The sequence below is a fragment of the Notothenia coriiceps genome, unplaced genomic scaffold (genome assembly GCF_000735185.1).
Source record: "Notothenia coriiceps isolate Sejong01 unplaced genomic scaffold, NC01 NC01_scaffold00026424, whole genome shotgun sequence".
Lineage (NCBI taxonomy): Eukaryota > Metazoa > Chordata > Actinopteri > Perciformes > Nototheniidae > Notothenia > Notothenia coriiceps.
Genome location: NW_011359125.1, coordinates 1 through 19,252, shown reverse-complemented (window position 1 = coordinate 19,252; position 19,252 = coordinate 1). Strand labels below are relative to the sequence as shown.

Genomic DNA, 19,252 nt, shown 5'->3' with positions numbered 1-19,252 from the left:
CAATGTCACAAAACGCACATGTTAGCCTGTGTGGGAGAACAAACAAGAGAGCTACAAAACATGAAAAACATTTTCAACTCCAAATTCTTTCATCAGAAAATCCGTAACAGGTTTAGCAATAAACAATTTTGCTGAGCTTAACAACCAATTAAGATCAGAGATGAACGATTACCTTCCATTAATAGTTATTGTGGCATTTCACCATGAAACAACGCTCAGAGGATTTTAGCCATGTGAAGCGATTATCTACTGATTTACTGGTATACAGCAACGGGGGAAATTGTGGAAATCTTTGATATCAGCGCTGTTCACACGGGATCAGAAGCATGAGCCAGAAGATGCTGAGCAAATGAAGTACAGAAACTTGTTTGAGAAACACAGCGCACCTGTTTAAAATACAGGCTTCTGGAAGCAGCAGGTGCGAGCATTGCCACAGTCAGCAGCACTTCAACTTCAGCGGTGCGCAGCACAGTCAGCTTACAGCCTCAAGGGGACGTGAGGTGTACTGACATCAGACAGTTACAGGCATCCTCTTACTCTGCTGCAGCCTCATCCTCCTAGTTAATGCTCTTTACCTATTTAGCGCAATGTCTTTACATCGTCTTTTTCAATTCCATAGGAAGATCCACATGTTAGTGGTTACAATGGTGGGGACCAGTGAAAATACAATTCCACCGGGCCCCGTCGACAATTTACTAGCGGTATTTACTGCCCCGCATACCGCCGGTTGGGCCGGCGTACCGCAAGTAGGCCGGTCGAGAGTCCCGGGCTGATTGTATCCAGTCCGGTCCCTGCGGTGACCCCTCCTGTTGTTCATTGATAGCCTGAAACATGCCATTGTAAAGGTTCAGAGGCCATTTTTGCAAATATGCAGCGTAGCATCGATCATCTTAAGATAGAAAGATAATACTTTTTGGGAAATGTTTTTGTTACAGCAGTCATTACTACTTTGTTCTACTCCACACAATTCAGAGGTTAACATTTTACTCCACTACATGTATTTTGTTACTTGCAGATTCTGATAATGATGCTGACAATATAAATAACCCTTAAATCAGACTTTAGTTTACACCTGAGTCAAATTCAGGGAAGTGATGTCAAGCTGCCAAAATAAACTATCCAATAATTTGACAGTTAAGTATTTGTCAGGACTTCATTTAATTCTGGTGGATAACCCCAACGTTTTTTCTTATTCAAAGAAGACCTTTCTTTAATGTTAAATAAAGCCTTATTAGTTTGTCTGTTTTGCACATCCTCCTGTTAATATCTTTGGACTTCCTGCACTAAACTGTTTTATTGTAGAGATCACTACAGTATCTTCTTGATATTTTCTATTCTATATTTCTATCATGTCTTCTACTTTTCCCAATTTTTTTATGTAGGGTAAAATTTGTTTTTAGGATAATTAGTATCCTACAATATTTAAATGTTTTCATCAAATAAAGCTTATTCAACAACAAAATTCAATAATGTGCTTTAAACCACTAGGCGGTGTGGGGTTAAAAAAACAGTGGTGTAGTTAATAAAACATAAATAATATCAAACATAATATGACTATTAACTTTATTGTGAAATTAAAACAGAACGGTAAAGGAAATACAGTTTCAGTCTCTCGATTTGAAGCTTATGCATTGTACCATGAACCTGTATAGACCTGTAACAGTCAACTGCATGAGGAGTTGGAAAGGGAGTTCAGTAAATAATATCTTTAAAAATTACAAGTCCCTTTCTATCAGCTGTGCACCGTTATGGTGTAAATATAGCCTATCTACCAATTGGATCAAATCTAAAAGTCAGCCGAATTAGTGTTGATACTGCAAGGAGACGTATTGTGTGAAAAGAAATGGAAGATGTTGTTTAATTGCTAATATATTTATGATCCACGTCACATATTCAGTTTTGGCGGCATTTCTTACAGTTTGTCAAAAGGTCTTCTGATCAGGGCTCTATAAATAAATATCTACGTCAGATATGTAATATTTAATGCAGCCGAAACCGTGTATTACAATGCCGTTATGTGATGACTTCCGAAGAGAAAAGCAAGAACACTCGGAATAAAGTATTATTTTATTTTTAAAATGTTTTCCGATTTCATATCGCATGAATACCATATCCCGACATGCATTGCGGCTAAAAGAAAATGTTATAGCCTATCAAAACCTCTGAAAAAAGAAAGGTGTCTCTCAGAATCGAAAGAGAAAAACCTATGGGAAAAACACAAAAGCATTGTACACAATTTAAACCAATAAATGTCGTATAATTAGAAAGGATAAACTGATGTTTTTTAGTCGATGAGTACTGCAGATATCACTGTTAAATCATTTGATCATTGGTTTTATTATGAAAACGTTGAGACCGAAAATACTGTTTTCAACCCGTAACTTTACATGGAGGCTGCCGCATACCTCAAATCATCTTCGTAATATCTATCAAACTATAGATCCTACTTATCGAATGGACATGGATTCTAAAAGTACAATATACACTTATCGCTAGAAATCTAATAAAAAAGCGTTTTAATGGCCAAACTATCCTACAATTTAGGATTTTACAGAGAGGGTTATTTGTTTGCAGTCAATGGGACCACTAGAGGGCGAAAACTTTAAAACGTAATTATAGGACATATTAAGCGCTTGAACAAACAACATATTTGGTCGTAATAAGGGCCTGAACAATCGGCCCATTTGGTCGTATGAGGACTTGTTGATATAGCATTATACATGATTAGTAATGTGGGCACTTCTGCGTAGAGTTTTGGTTCTCTCCGGGTTCTCCAGTTACCTTCAACAATCAAAAGAAATGCTGGTTATGTTAATAGATTTAGTTAATTAGTTTACTCTAAATGGTCTGTGTTTGTATGTGAGCATAAAAGGTTTTCTCTCTCTATTTGATGGCCCTGTTCAACCTGTCAAGACTGTAACCTGCATTTGCTCCCCCCCACCCCCCCAGGCTCCTGACAATACATTTGTAATACTTTAGATAAACTATGAATTAAAGTACCAAAATAGGCTTTATGGTCTTTCATGTGTATCCACAACAATAAAAACATTACGTTTGTCGAATCTGAATCATGAGTGAATGATGGAAACACTCAACAAACTTTTTTATTTTATCTTTAGAAGACAACATGTTTTTCTTTTCTCCCTCTTTCCTTTCATTGATTTTTAAAAATATACAGCCTACGTGTTATAAGCTCACACAGTAGATTTTATTATTATTAATTTTGTAATATGTCAAAAAATATCAACTTAAGCATAAAAGGCATCGGACTGTGACTTATAATAGATTATTATTTTGATCTCTTACTTCTGTTTTTATTACTTCCTCAAGCCCCTTCAAACTATCTGTGTCATTTTCAGTGTCGCTTTGAAGCCTTTGCATATCTATAAACTGAAAGCATGGATATCCTGTTTGGTAGAACACATTATTCTGTCTTTCTGATATCTACAGCTGTGATAAGTGGAAGAGACGAGTTGAGTAAGGTCAGCTAAATGTTCCCTTTAGAAAAACACAACAATGGATTCTATTGCCAAGATTTATTTCTTAATCACACTACATTTGCAATGATGAGGTCTTCAATGCCAGTTTATAAAGCATTAGATGCCCTTGTAGCCATGCACCTGTTATAAAGAGATACATGTCAGATTGTGGTCTCTTAGACTTTTCATCTTAATGGGTATTGTCCGAGGCGATGGGCCTGCCATCAGACAAAAAGAAGGAAAAGGCGTTTTCATACCTCCCACTAGTTTACTTGCTTAGTTTTTTTAAATTCATGGATGCATATGGGATCACCCTTTTATTATTTGAAACTAACATTGCTGTTTAATATAACTTTGGATCACACAAAAAGCATAATACAAAGGTATACAAAAGTAATTTATTAGTTTATGCCTGGGAAAGAAGAGCATCTTTTTTTTATAAATCTCTTCATTTCTCTTTAACCAGGCTATAACATGTCATCTAAAACGGTTTGGATCTCGCTTGGGGAGGCACTTTGAAAGCCTCTGTAATCACTACTGAAGATCAACGAAAAGTAGTTCTATGATTCATAGAGTCTGAAAATAATGACCCTGTCCCCTTTGTCCAGAGCCGGTTGTTAAACGACAACAGTTGAATGTGTCCATCTGTGTTTGCATGCCTTTTACTTTGTGTATCACCCTTGCAGAAAAAAAGATTTTTCTTTTGAAATACGTTTCTGTTTACTTACTCCTCCACTTCTCTATTACTCTCGATGAATCAACTGCAGGCCTTCTGTCGTTTGTGTTCCGTGAAAATGGAATTGAAAGAACTGAATGTTCATTCTGAATGTATTTCAGGCCTTGCCAGTTCCTCTGTTTACTCGGTGAAGTAAATAGTCCCATTTCCTCACTTCCCTATTTTATGGAAGTTACCTTGAAATCCTCTCCTTTCTAGTGATTGATTTCATATAATATAGAAGGGTACATGTTAAACACTTGACTGGAACTTGAGCATAACTGTAAAACGTTTGTCTTTATATAGCACCATAAAAAACAAGAGACCAAATAAATTCCTTCTGTTTATCCCTCAGCTGCTGTTTGTTCCAGAGAAAATGTAAATGAAACTTTTCACATGGATCTTCCATATTCACTAGGAACAAAACATTTGAAAATGTGTGTAGAAGCTTTCCAGTGTCATATTCTTCAAATAGGTTAAAATATGAGTTGAAGTCAGCTACATCGGTCATTCGTTGTTGTAACTGAATGTTGGCTTATTAATGTGTTGCAATACATTGCAAACAAGGGCTTTGGCGTCACTGTTACTATGGTTATTTTTGTAGATAAAGGATTATAATATCATTCAACACATTCATTTAAAACGATAACACCTTACAGCCAATCAGAATTGAGTAGCCACTAAGACCTTAGTAAGCTATATTTCTAAATTATATAACTTTTAAATGATTAACACAATTGATTTTATGTTTTGTTCTACAAAAAGAAATAAAAGAAATAAATCAAATGTTTCATCATGTTTATAAAATTAAAATCCCTCTAGAATCTGTAAAGTAAAGCTAAAGGATTTCTTGAGGTGTATCACCTGTATTCTGAATATTTCGTGATGCTTTTTGTATTGAACTTTAAGTCAAATAGGCTATACCCCAACAACATAATTGCTCTGTCATGAGTTCAAAGAAAAAGCTGGGTTTACACCTCATTTAAACGCACATATTAAACTGTGTCTTATAAAATGCAGTGTCCAATTCGATTAGTGGCTTTTTAGAAATGATTAAATATTAGATGTTATTATACAGGTGTACCAGATGACTGGATTGTCTTAGATTCTTGCAGAGTAACTATTTACTAAATAACAAATGAAAATAGCTTGGCTGTTTAATCACAGTATGGCAAAACATAGTAAAACAAAGTTAAGTAGAGGTCTTAAGGATTACGATTATTTGGACTGATACATCTTCAATGTTTGCATTTCTTACCGTGAAAAAGCCTGTCATTCAAATGTTAATTATCTTCTCAAATATAGTTTGCAGTCTTTAGACATGGATCCTCAAATGTACATTCACTCTAAATACCATAATTAATTTGGCAAATTAGCGATGCTGTATATTATTGTCATGATTTGTACTGGTACACTCAAAACCCATCCATCAGCTGAATACACCTGCTTGTCTTGTTAGCCTTTTTCATTTTTACACTTTGTTTTGGGTCTTTGGGAATTTGTGACACCTGAATGAAACACTCAGATGGAGAACATAAGGTCAAGTGACAAAACTACACCAGCACAACATTGATCAATTACTGATAGATAGAAGATAGAATCGGAGGGATAAAACCCTCTTTAATGGTCACACATACAGAGCACACAGCACACACATTGACATTTGTTCTCTGCATTTAACCCAGCTCTAGCACGGAGCTAGAATGGGAACCGCGTTGGTGTGAAAGGGGCAATATAGCTAAAGATTAGCATTAATGACATAGCTAGAAGTTTTATTTTTTCCAAAAAGTGGCTGTGGGGCAAAGTGAGCCACATGCTGTCAGGTAAATTGAGCCAGTTCTATAATTTAACCCCGCATGAGGCACTGAAGTTAAGTTAAGTCTCTGTAGAATAAATGTTTTATGTTTTAAACATTGTAGAAAAGCTATCATGCCAAGAAAGTACAAGCGAGAAGCCACTGATGGCAAGGGTGGAAAATTGGTCAGAGCAGTGGCAAAAGACAGAAATACGGAAAGGTCAACCCTGTGTAGATACATAACAAGGAAGGAGGAAAAGGAAGTGAAAACAGTAGGGTACAGTGGAACAGCCGAGGCAAAGGTATTCACCCAGGAGACAGAAGGAACTTGCAATGATATAAAAAAAACTGGCTGACCAGTTCCATGGCCTTACACCAAAGAAATGCTTTGAACTGGTCTTTGTATTAGCCGACGGAAACAACCAAACAACTCCGGATTCAACTTGAAAAAGTCAATAGGTCAATTTACCCCCAGGTGGCTCAATTTACCCCTTGACTCGGAACAACTTACCCTTTAGATTGGGCAAGTTAAGTCACTAGAAATTACATTTTTGAGAAGTCATATTTTCATTGCCCTTTGTGATAGATGCATTGTTATCAGTTTTATTGACATCTCAACGAAAAGGTTGTTGTTATCATTTGACTTCTAACAGATTTTTCCTTGCCAAGAGAACAACATAAGTACAAACTGGCTCATCTTACCCCACTCCCCCCTATTGCCGCTCCATTGTCAGGCCCTATTAATTACTTTTTTCATATGAATATTTGTATTGTTCTTATTCCAATTAATAATCCTTTATGACCAAACTAGCACACAGCATATCAGAACAACTGATAACTGACGAAAGCACATTTTATTACAACTATTTTTTGCCAAGAAATAATCCATGGCATAACCCCCCCAAAAGACAGCTAGGCTAACTGTCCTCTTTGTGGTATTCACCCTTTTTCATTGTTGTTTTATTTTGTTTATATGAAATATATAGCATGGAGACATATCAATATATTATATACTCATATCGGGGCAGCAGTGGTTCAGTCTGTAGGGGATTGGACTTTGTAAAAAGTGTGTACTGTATGTACCTGTATAAAAAATGCATGTGTGTGTACGACAGAGTGGAAACTGAATTTCCCCCTCGGGGGATTAATAAAGGTCCATCTTCTTCCCCTTCTTCTTCTTGTGCGTGAAAACACCTTCCAGAAGAGCTGCAGTTTCCATAGTAACACTTTGGTCAAAGCAGTGCTATCCATTCATTTATTAGCAACAATATAACAAACTTTCAGAAGTACCACTAGAGTTTCACACTTTTTGGATAACACGAAGAGGAATTTCTTTCCATCATGGTTATTTAACATTACATATATGGCAATGCAATTGAAAGCTGTTTATACAAAGATAGAGGGGTTGTGTACAAAAGGACAGTTAAAATAAAACCCAGTCCAAATGTACAATATGGATCTTGAGCAGTGTAGTGTAGGTAGAGAAGAGGTAGTAAAAATAAAATTGAAAGAAATAAAGTGAAATTAACTAGAGGGAGTGTTTTAACCAGTGACCCAGTGAACAACAGAAGTGACACACACACACACACACACACACACACACACACACACACACCCCCACACACACACACACACACACATGCAGTAATGAGTCCTAAAAACCAAGACATTAGTTAGTATTTTACCACTTCTGGTTCCTTTAAAAAGTTTGATTACCGCAGCTCTTATACTTTCTGCAATCTGTTGCTTTTTTAGAAAATGAGAAAATGCCTCTCACCCTCGTAAGTTTTGACTGCAATTATGCCGGGAGAAGAAAAGGAGAAACTTTCTGTTGCCGGGTTATACAGGTTGGACCCAGTGTTTCCCTCGCCAGCTGTGACTCCCGATGCTTGGATTTTCACCAGCTGAATCCAAGCTGCCAAAGCCATTAACCATTGCTCCAACATGTCTTCAACCCCACTAGTAAGCCCAGTTTTTGGACTTCTATATTTATAAACCTCTGCTTATGGCCCCTCCTTAAGGGGATTCAATATTCAAATTGAAACACATTTCAGCTTGTGGTCATAAAGCAGAAAATGTGAGCTCTTTTAACAGATGTATCCAAATGGTTTAAATAACTACTAAATATTCTTTCATTGTGTTTTAGCCAGTATGGAACATTCTGTACATTAAATATTCTCTTCAGTGTGTCTATCCCTGTCCACAATGGAAGTAGGTGAATTTTTGACAGGAACAGTGTAAGAAGGGGATCCATTCACTCATGCTCAGCAGACCTCATGTCTGGGGTTAAAGAGGCTTCCCCCACCAAGACTAGAAAACCAAACAGAACACAGTTTAGTGTGCAAAATGTGTGAAAGCTGTCATTGTTGAACAGCAACACTACAGCGCATCTCGCTCTGATGCTGGAAGGGAGGCAGATTGACTCTATGAAGTCTTCTCAGGCTTTAGGTTTCTTTTTGGTTTAATGTTAATTGAGTCAGTCTCTGAGCCTGTTGAGAACCTTGCAAAGCCTCCAGCTGTCATGCAGTCAGGTGGGTGCAGCACATCCAGGACAATGGGGATATTAAACATCCTGCGCACGGACAGAAGTTCTGCCGCCCTTTGGCAAGAACTCTGACAGACACAGGAGCACTTAGAAGACAAATTAAGAAAGACAAATATAGCTGCATTATGGCTTTGAGACAGCTGGATCCTTTTTCAGACAACTGTATTTTGAGACAAATGTTGATGCCCAAAATGATAAAAGTTTGACATTTCAGCTGTATGAGTTACAGAAAACGTACCTACAGTATGTCTCACTTTGACACTTAACTGAATGTCACAACAGATGCACATCAGTGGTACAGCTATTTCAGTCTAGACCAAGTAATGTACTAGTGTTGAAAATGACGTCAATGCTTCATTATACTTTAAACAGATATATCGTGTGGAAAAAAATTCCCTTTTCAATTAAATTGGAACATGTTCCACTAGCTTGTTCATCAACGTATGCAGAATATAGGAGAATCTTACATATGTAAAACATGAAGTTAGCAGAGCGTGCATATATGGATGTACTGTAACATGCATCAACATGCAATTTAGTAATTTCCATGTACTAAAACCTTTTTTGTGTGTCATTTTCTCTAGCAGACGTTTTTATCCCCGAGAGGGGGGGATTAGAGTTTAAGGGGACTAAGCTCTTCAAATATTATCCACCCATGATCCAGTGCTGTGTTCCTGAGGTGTCACTTCTGGTTTAACATTTCAATATATGTAATCACCTCTTTACAAAGTATAAGCTTTGATATCCAACCATGTTGCTTTTCCTTCATGAAGGCTGCAACATAAATGTGTATTAATACAAACTGGCTCACAGTTACTGAAGCAAAGGTTGCTGTCCATTTCAATTCCCTGCATACCGACCATCTGATATATCAACTTAATCAGAGTCCACAGTACAAATTAAAAGTAGTCCTTTTTCTTAAACTTTTTAGACTTTAGCAGTCACCAGTCATTATTCAAAATGTCGGCAAAACAATCTTATATATTTATATTAGGGATTATTGTAGTGCCAGGTTGAAAAGCCCAGCTCACTTTCTCAGTGTGCTCAATTTACCCTTTTTTAAGCCCCGCCCACCACTGTTACATGTTGCTATCAGCGTTCTTCTCATTTACCTTTATTCAATTTAATTGGTGCACTAACAATTTTTTAATATTATTTTAAGGAACATCTAGTTTATGTTTCAGATTTTTGTCCAGGGAACGAGACCCAAAAACCCCTCTACTCCATTTGATGTACTTTAGCTCCCTCTTACCCCACATATTTAGCATTGCAAGTGTATAGCCTTGTTGACTAATGATTGACAGTTAGTAAGGCTAAAATCGATTAAGTAGAGCCAGAAGTATTGTCGTTCTTATTTCCACATTCTTTTTCCTTGTCAAAAATCCAAATGCAATCAAAGATAAACTGTTGGAAGGGGGAAACTGATGTCTTTTGAACTTAGTAGCTATTTAGCTTCTTGGCAAGGCTCACTTCTTTCCTACTTCACCTTTTTTACATTGTTCTTAGTTTAAATTCTATGGCCTTTATTTAACACTAAAACCGCCAACGGGTCAAATTTACCCGCTATTGATTTTCAAGGTACAATGTTCTTTTATTTATCATACAGAGCAGTGAGTTTTGATCGCACAGGGATGAAACGTATACCAATAGAATCTGTGGACTCTCAGCTTGTCATATGATATAGTTTGTGCAGATAGCATGAAGTATAAAATATCGCTGCCAGTGCTGATTTAAACTCTTGTAGTTAGACTTGGGTTTTGTTTAGGTACAAATCTCTCTATCTCTTTCTATAACTATATCTATCCGTAATGTTCTGTTCTATGGACATATAATTGTCTACATAAACAGACGACGCGGACTAGTTCTCTCATTCCGAGTGTCCATCTTTATTAAACTGGCACGTAACCTGCACACATGCATCATGTCCTCAACTGAGCTCAGTCATCCAAGATGTTGTATTCTCCAAGATGTTACACTATCTATAACTATCTATCTGTCTATCTCTCTCTCTCTCTCTCTCTCTCTCTCTCTCTCTCTCTCTCTCTCTCTCTCTCTCTCTCTCTCTCTCTCTCTCTCTCTATCTATCTATCAATCAATATATCTGTCTATCTCTCTCTATCTATTTATCTATCAAGATATCTATCTATCTATCTATCTATCTATCTATCTCTCTCTCAATCTATCTCTCTATCTATAAAGAACCGCAGTAGACAAAAGGTGTTGCTATAGCAACACGTCATGTTTACGCTGCATTTTCTATGAGGTAAATGTTACCCGCTGACAGATATAGGTATAAATGGCAATTTTCTTGGCGATTTTTTCAATCTGACTTCATATTGACAATGTTTAACAACAGAGGGTGCTACATAACACACTTTAAGGAAAAGTCACGGACTGGGAGACTTTAATATTTTATTGAAAAAAAGTTACATAGGCTACAATCAAGAAACAGCTGCGGGTAAAATTGACCCGTTCGCGGTTCTAGTGTTAAACCGACGCCAAGCAAAACAGCCATTGTAGTTTGAGACTGACGCAGTGGTCATTTTCACATTGTTAGGATTAAATATATTTGCGCCCATCTTTGTGCCCATGGTTGGTTTAAAAGAAAGCCCAAAATGCACTAGTGCTATTTACAGCTGATCTTAACTCAAGTGACATCACTTTAATCTGACTGCACAAACAGCTGTCCTAGAAACACTTATGCATATATGCAACATTATTCCCCAACGCCTGTAAATAAACTTTTATGTTTAAAATTGGAGCTCCCCTTTAATGTTTTTCACTTTAGTTTTGTTTAGTGTTTTTCTACAAGTAATCGCAAGGGAAATTGATGGCAGCCATTATAGCACATACCATTCTTTACATCAAGTCCACACCCAAAGGAATAATTTCACCACCCATGCAGGACTAATATAGGCACCACAGAATGACTATTTTCAAATTTAAAGCAGTTCTTGCTGACAGATGAGTCCACACACTAGAACTGTGCTGCCTCCTTCCCTTCTCACATGTCATCTAACCTCCATTTTCTTGTTTTAGAAAGTACTTTGATGACTAACTTTCTCTTTCTATCTGTCCCTCATATCTCCCTGTACTGTACCACAGGGTTGTTGGCAGTCAGAATGGTGGAGCATCATTGGGGGCTGCAGAAACATCACCTCCTCAGGCACCGTAATTATTTGGCTCTTTTATTGTTGAATGCGCTGCTGACTGTCGGCCTGAGGGGAATCAATTTTTTTTTTTTTTCGTAAAATTTCTTCAAGGAGTCTCAACAGCTGCTAGCTGCTCTGAACACAGATTTTCAAAATTACCTGAGGTGCTGGAAAGAAGGACAGAGGCTATTCAGAACATGTCAAACTCAAAGTTAGCTGCAAGTTTAAATAGGTTTGCACCAAAGAGAGGGCTTCAAATAATCAAATAACAGTAAATACAGTTAAATGCAAAAATGTGTGTATCAAATACATAGAAATGTCCCGTTTGTTTTGCTTAGTTCATTTTCAGAAAACACTATTCTTCAGTCATTCATTCACATAATTGATTTCACTGATAATATACATACTATTGCTGAAAAACAAGAATTCAACAACCTGACATTAAACATTGAAGTCTTGGGACCCAAAAAATTGACAATTAGAATTGATGGAATGTTGTGAAAGTTTCTACTAATTAAGGATCCACCCTTCTTATTGTTCCACTACTAAATTTTGAGATTCAATAAGGATACATCTGCAACCATCTGGTTAAATATGTTACTTATTTTTTGAATTTTTCTGCTCAGCCTTTAGTTGAACTTTTGATTGTTTGTATCAGATACAAGAATGGACGCTGTCAAGCATGCAAAAGTAATGACCCTAGAATAATTGAGGAGGACTACAGCTGGAGCATCTGTGCAATCAGAACAAAAGCCCTCATGTGGAAGCACAAAACAGCATCTTATGAAAGCATTTGAAGAAAATGTTGAAGGGGTGTGAGGCTCCTGGTGTGGCCGGCAGTTTGCACTCCAAGTGCAGGCATATTTGAAAAACAAACAATCAGACAAGACAAACCATGCCTGTACTGGGGAGTCAACAGACCTCAGTTTCCCCACGATGCCAATAAATCCTTTGGGCCCCCTGCAGTACTGTAAAAAAAGCTAAGACTTGTCAGCACAGTCTCTAACATTGTTGATGAAAAGAGCAGAAATTCTTGTTTTTAATAAAAAAGAACCGACCATTGCTGCATTCCGCGCAAAACAGGTCACTAATTCATTAATTCAATCACTTACTCGATAAAAGGGCTATGTGGATCTTCTTTGCTTCTGCTTGTTAACATTTTTGTCTTGAATGTAATTGACATTCTGTTTGATTTCTGCAATTTTATTGTTTTTATTTTAAATGAAATAATTACTGCTTGGAATGTTTCATTTACTATTGTGTTGTCAAATGAATTAGTAAGATAATTTAGTTTATTCATGTTGTGTCTTTACAAAATCAGGTGTTCGTACTGCTTATCATTTGAGATATTAATTCAGTATTTCTCAGTCTTACCCCTAGATTCCACCGGGTCCGTCTGCGTCGCGTCACGGCTGCGCCGCGGTTTTGGTCCGGCGTCATACCCTACCGGGCGCGTTTCAGAAGCATTTCAGAAGCATTTCAGAAGCGGAGCGTCTTGCCTGCCGGCTCGCAGTTTTTGTTGATTTGGGCATATGTCCTGGACAGGCTACTTTGTACAGACAAAGTTAATAATAATTGTAATATCCCAGTTATAAACGACATGAATCAAAGATGTGTTGCTGTATTTTGGTGGTAAAAAAATGCATTCATCATCATTATTATTCTATATATATAATTTACACAGTGCCTGTCAACCGGAGGAGAACGCTGGCATTTCTCCTCCTACTTGAAAGACTATTGAGGGATAGGGTCTGCAAAATTAGTAACGCGGCCGCAAACGGACCCGGTGGAATCTAGTGGTTAGCAGCTATATTATTAGATAATGGGATTTTAAGTTGATATGTTAATTGGTTAAACCCACTAAAATATATGTTGAGTCAGTTTTGTGGAAAATGTCATGATTCAGATTTTCAAGTTCAATCATCAGATTCAAACTCAATGCCATTCCAAAGGAAAAGGGGACTGGAGTGCACTGAATACTTTGAATTTAATTATACAAACTTTTTATATGCAGAACACCTTGTTTCATTGTCAATACCCTGTTGCACTGATGAGTGTTTTCTTTCTAACTTGCTATTACGGTAGATAAGCTCTTTTTGCAGCCACTTGCTGGGATGTGAGACACAATTTGGTGAGTTGGAGTTTGAGTGTATTTAAATGTGCTATAATTCGCTGTGCCAGTTCATTTAACATTATAATGTAACAGAAGACATATTGATATTGCATTTAGGTATAATACAGCCCCAAAATGAAGGACACGGTTCAAATCAAGAGTAAAATGTTGATTTAATCATTTGTGATAAATTAAAGGAGCCGTTGGGGATTTACTAAAATGATAAATGCAGACTTCAAAACTCTAGAAATCCTTATAGCATAATCATCTCCCAAATTTGTATTATTTGAGTATAATAGAAATTGCACTTATTCAATTTGTATTTGCATTTTTCACATATGAATGTCTTATGACAACATTAAAATGAAAATGGAAAAGCTGTGTGACATTTACTTTTCAAAATTGAATCTTGCTGTTATGCGGTCAGACCATCATCATATAGAATGCATGCACAAATAAAGATTCCCATACGCATTTCAGGATTTATATATTCACTAAATATATGACCTTCTAATGACATTAATTTTCAGTGCACACAAAAATAGTCATTGATGAATATATTCCATTTCCCAGCAACGTACAGTGGACAATCCTCAAATGTTAATCCAAGTAAATAATTATTATAAATATAGATAAACACAATTGTACCGGGTCTTCCATTTATGCAAGCATTATTCTAGTCTATTAAAATTAGACTGCCCTTTTCAAACCATTTCATCTACATTGTGAAGTGAAATAATGAAAATGTTAATGCAGTAGACTGATGCTTACGGCATTTGAATCTTTTTGCTAGTAAACGATTGAAGGTGTCTTTGAGGTTGAGAGCAGCTATCTTCTTAAACTCAATCAAGCAGATAACGGACCATGAGGTAACAAAACCGTAATCGCATATTTGGCAGTCAGGAAAGAATCATTCAAATGTGATTTTTATATGTTTAATTTGGCAGACTTTTTGCCACAGGAAAGCTATCATTATCAGGACAGTCAGCACACATTATGTTCATTTTCAGGTTCATATTTGTAACTTGTGCCTCAACTGTGACATGTTTACATGCTTTAATGTTCAAAAAGGTATATATTTTTCTCATACTGTCTGTGCTGCAGCACCTCTTTTCACCCTCTGTCTGAAACCAGAGCCCAGTCTGCTCTGATTGGTTAGCTGGCCGGCTCTGTTGCGATTGGCCAACTGCTCGGGTATATGTCGGAAATGTCCCATGTGAACTTTGGGAGTTTAGCCTCTGCAGACCATTTACATGGACCTGTATAACACCACACAAAAGGAAAATATCTAAAAGCATAATAGGGCTAAAACATCTATAGCTGGGTGAAGATTAAACTTGAAATAGAAAATAAATCATGTCATTGCATATGTAGTATTAATAACCTTCAGTCTGAGTAACTGGTGTTAAAACTACTGTAGATTAAGCTGTCATAATTGGTTTCACAGCAGAAACCGAAACTAGGAACAGTCTTCTATAAAGGAAGTAATAAGAAAATTGAGAAATTGAGCAGCAGCTTGATGGTCTGTTATGTTGGAAATTGGACTGTCAAACTGCAGACAACTGACCCACATTTACAACAGCCCCACATTTCTGATCTTGCAGAATCAGGCAGACACAAGATGTAGAATTTGACAGAGGCGAGCAATTAAAAAACACAAGACAGAGGCAGCAAAAAGAGATGTAGAACGTGTAGAAAGGGAGACAAAGCAGGTGCCATCAGAACGGTTTATGTGAATGTAACCAAGATTTACACAACTCCTTGCATACCCATCATGAACTTACTCATCATTGTCTAATAAAATCACAATTTTAATATAACTGAGAGATATAAAAGCATAATTGTAAGGAGTATGATAGTGTTGTGAATAGGTAAGTTATGACACTTTATATGTTCTTTCATGTGCCACCCTAGGCTGAAAATAGTAGGAACTTATAATATATTTTAAATTGTGATTCTCCTTCCCTTTCTGATGATCCACATATCTACGAAATATACAGTATTACAATAAAAGTCAGAATTAATGAGAAGCTTTTGATCTCTTTAAGGTTCTTAGATCAATCTCAGAAGTCATAAGTCTACAAGAAATGTTATCGGTGAAGAAAAATGACAAGAATTCTCATCAAAGAAAATATTCTCTGATCAGTAGATTAACTTATCTTTAAACAAACCCACATCCAAGCTGATTCGGCTCATATGCCCTTTGATGTTCTTTATTTAAAGCAACAATTATTTTACCAGGGAACAAACCCAGCAAACTGTATTAATAAAGTAAATTGGGGAGAAAAATATGTTATACTCCTACTTGGTTTGCCCATCAGATAGAGACATACAGTAGATTGAAGTCCAGATACATTTGCAATTATGCTCTACCATTTAAAACCATTTACTTTACCAATTACAATTTTATAATTGTTTACTTTGAACTACATTTGAAATACCACACATTGTTATGTATTCTGCATATCAACAGTGGTAGTAAACATGACGGACAAAACCAACCAACTCCTCAAACACAGGTTGTTCCACAATAGTAATTTAGTTCAGTGTTATTTCTTTAGCATAGCAGTCTGTAACAGTAATTCTACAACCTTGTAGCTATGTAACTATTGCTTTCCTGCTTAGCTTCTTTTCAAAGTTACTAATGTTCTTCTTCTTCTTCTTCTTCTTCTTCTCAGGTTTTAGTCCTACAATCTTTTTGAAACTGCAAGATTACTGCAGAGGTGGGAAGTAGTGGAGTACAAATACTTTGTTACTGTACTTTAAGGTGGGGTGGGTAATTTTGGAGAAACCAGCTCGAGTGCGCTAGAATTTGAAAATACACAGCTGGAAAAAATCTGCCACTTCCCTTCAGAGCCCCTCCTCCAACACACACGAACGCGCACATGACCAATGAGGGCACGAGATAAGTTTGTGCACAGATGGAAGGCTGACAGGCAGGTAGGCCATCCAGTTACTTTAGCCGGGCCGGCTCAGATGATTGGTCGTGCTTTTTACAGCGCCACGGCTTCCACAGATGAAATGTTTTATATGTATTTATTGTCAAAGCATTTCATGTATTCATTTCTATCGGGATGTTAAGAGCATTCCATGGAATATAACAAAAAGTGTATCTCGAGCCGGTTTCTCAAACTTACCTACCCCACCTTTAAGTACATTTTTCTGGTATCAGTACTTTACTCCACTACTTATTTTTCTGACAACTTTTTACTTTTACTTCTTACATTTTTAACACAAATANAATCTGCCACTTCCCTTCAGAGCCCCTCCTCCAACACACACGAACGCGCCGGGCCGGCTCAGATGATTGGTCGTGCTTTTTACAGCGCTACGGCTTCCACTGATTACATTTTTTTATGTATTTATTGTCAAAATATGTTAAGAGCATTCCATGGAATATAACAAGTGTTTCTGAAGTGAATTACCTACCCCACCTTTAAGTACCATGTTTTGTAGCCTGACCTTCCTCTTTCTGTATGCTGTACCATGTGAGCTATGTACCATGTATGTTCATAAATAAAAACTTGAATTACAAAAAAAAAAGCTGAAATCAGAAGTGCTGCTTTCATATACATATATACACCATAAATGACTTACCACATGATCAGTATCTTTGCTGGGTTTCTCAGCGTCCTCCTTCTGGACGGGGGCCTCCTTAGAGACCAAACTGTAAGTGGTCACCACCACATCATAACCTGCCAGCCTGATGGAGGACAGAGAACACTTCATTCAATTGGGTCTGCTCCAACACTCCTTTAAACTGAACGTTTCTGATTAAGTGTTGAAGCCTTTAACATATAATAATAATTAATATATCAATCTGAATTGTGTACTACAATATTCTGCAATTGATATACACGAGTGATTTCAAAGCAAATGTTCAAGAAGAAATAGGGTAGTAGAGAGAGTAAAAAGAAAACAACAGTGTTGTGTGCAGCGTTTCCGTTAGCCGGTAATTACCGGACTATGACCGGTAAAATATGATGAAGACCGGAAAATCTAAATCTATCCGGTCAAAATGTCCGGTCAAAATAATTTCCCCTTAATCAGTTGCGCCACTTATGTGACAGACAAGAAGAGTCAATTCTAAAGTCTAACACGTAATGTGGAGAGAGAGATGTGCTGTATGGGTTGATTGTGCGTTGATCCGTGTCGACACGCAGCTCTGCATGATCACCTGCAGCGGTGAGCGGAGCAAAACACACTTCAGGTTAGAATATCACACGTAGCTATTTTAATGACCTCTCAAACTACCGTAACTAGTTATAGATATGTTTAGTTTTACTGTCGGGTCACTCATTACTGATCCTCGAGCTGCATGAGACTGACGGGCTGTCAGGAGAGGGAGAGAGCGCTCCGTTTATTATTCCCGTGTTATTATAAGTTACTGTTACTCTACTATAATTAGTTTGTTTAATATCGAATCATATCAATTTGTTTTCAAGCTCAATAAATAACAAAGAAGACCTTTGACCGGCACTTTTCAAATTTTGTCTGGAAGATTTAAACTTTAACGGACATCTTGACCGGCAAAAATATATTCTAACGGGAACTCTGGTTGTGTGTAAGTATGAATGTGAGCGTGGTTCCCTCACACTTTGGGACTTCTCTCGCGGCTGGGTCCATGGTACAGGCACACCGACAGCTTGCCTGCCTTCAAACGTCTGTCAATCTCCATCTTCCAGTGGTGGACCAAGGAGGCGGGACAGATGATCAGAGTGCCTTTAGACACCACCGGGCTGGAGTCTACAGGATCATCAAACACACTGATCAGAACTATCAGACTCTGATTACTTAGCCTCACTTTTTACCTTCAGAATACACACAAAACAAAGAAGTATTCACTTATTTAAATATGATCAGCAGTATTGCTTATATTGCTCTATTCTATAATTACAATGCAAAGACTGGGAACATTTTTAATCACCAGTTTTGGAGATCCAGCCCTCGGCCTGCTTCTCTTCCTTCTCTTCAACTTCCCCTTTTGCTTTGCTTTTCTTGGCCAGTATGAGAGCAATAATTGTGAGGGTTTTCCCCAGACCCATGTCATCCGCTGAATCAGAAAGGGCATGAGATGGAAAAAATAAGGAGACAATTAGGATTTGAAGCCTCGTAAACAACATTCTCTGTTCACTGGATGTAAATAGTTTGTCAGGTTCTTGTTACAATACATAATAAAATCAAAAAAATATCTTCAATAAATTATTTCCATTCAATCTCCTATCTAACCAAACAGCTTGACTTCATTTTCGAGGGAAGAAATAGAATCAATTTGCAGATATTTCGCAAGTTTGGAGAACTTATACATCTCACTGACTTGCTTTCACTTCTTGAAAATGATTCTTTCACCTGCAGGGTATCTGCAGGAATCCTGAAGTCAAATGTAATACCTTTTAAGACCTTTTTTAAGACCCTCTCCATACATTTTAAGACCTCATCGCCACTTTGAGTTC

General features: G+C 37.2%; 1 protein-coding gene across 1 annotated transcript; it reads right to left on the bottom strand.

The window, feature by feature from the left end:
* Positions 1 to 8,413: 8,413 nt before the first annotated feature.
* On the bottom strand, positions 8,414 to 18,857 carry LOC104957098 (transcription termination factor 2-like). Its single transcript, XM_010784711.1, has 4 exons — positions 18,727 to 18,857; positions 18,395 to 18,545; positions 17,397 to 17,502; positions 8,414 to 8,602 (listed from the first exon to the last, which is right to left on the bottom strand). The coding sequence occupies exons 1-4, from the start codon at positions 18,842 to 18,844 to the stop codon at positions 8,414 to 8,416; spliced, it is 564 nt and encodes a 187-aa protein (XP_010783013.1). The 5' UTR covers positions 18,845 to 18,857.
* Between the last annotated feature and the right edge of the window lie 395 nt (positions 18,858 to 19,252).

Coding starts and splice junctions, on each gene's coding strand:
- LOC104957098 (XM_010784711.1), bottom strand. CDS start 18,844: ATGGGTCTGGGGAAAACCCTCACAATTATTGCTCTCATACTGGCCAAG. Junction 18,546..18,726: donor GGGCTGGATCTCCAAAACTG/GTGATTAAAAAT, acceptor ATGATCCTGTAG/ACTCCAGCCCGGTGGTGTCT. Junction 17,503..18,394: donor CGCGAGAGAAGTCCCAAAGT/GTGAGGGAACCA, acceptor GTCCTCCATCAG/GCTGGCAGGTTATGATGTGG.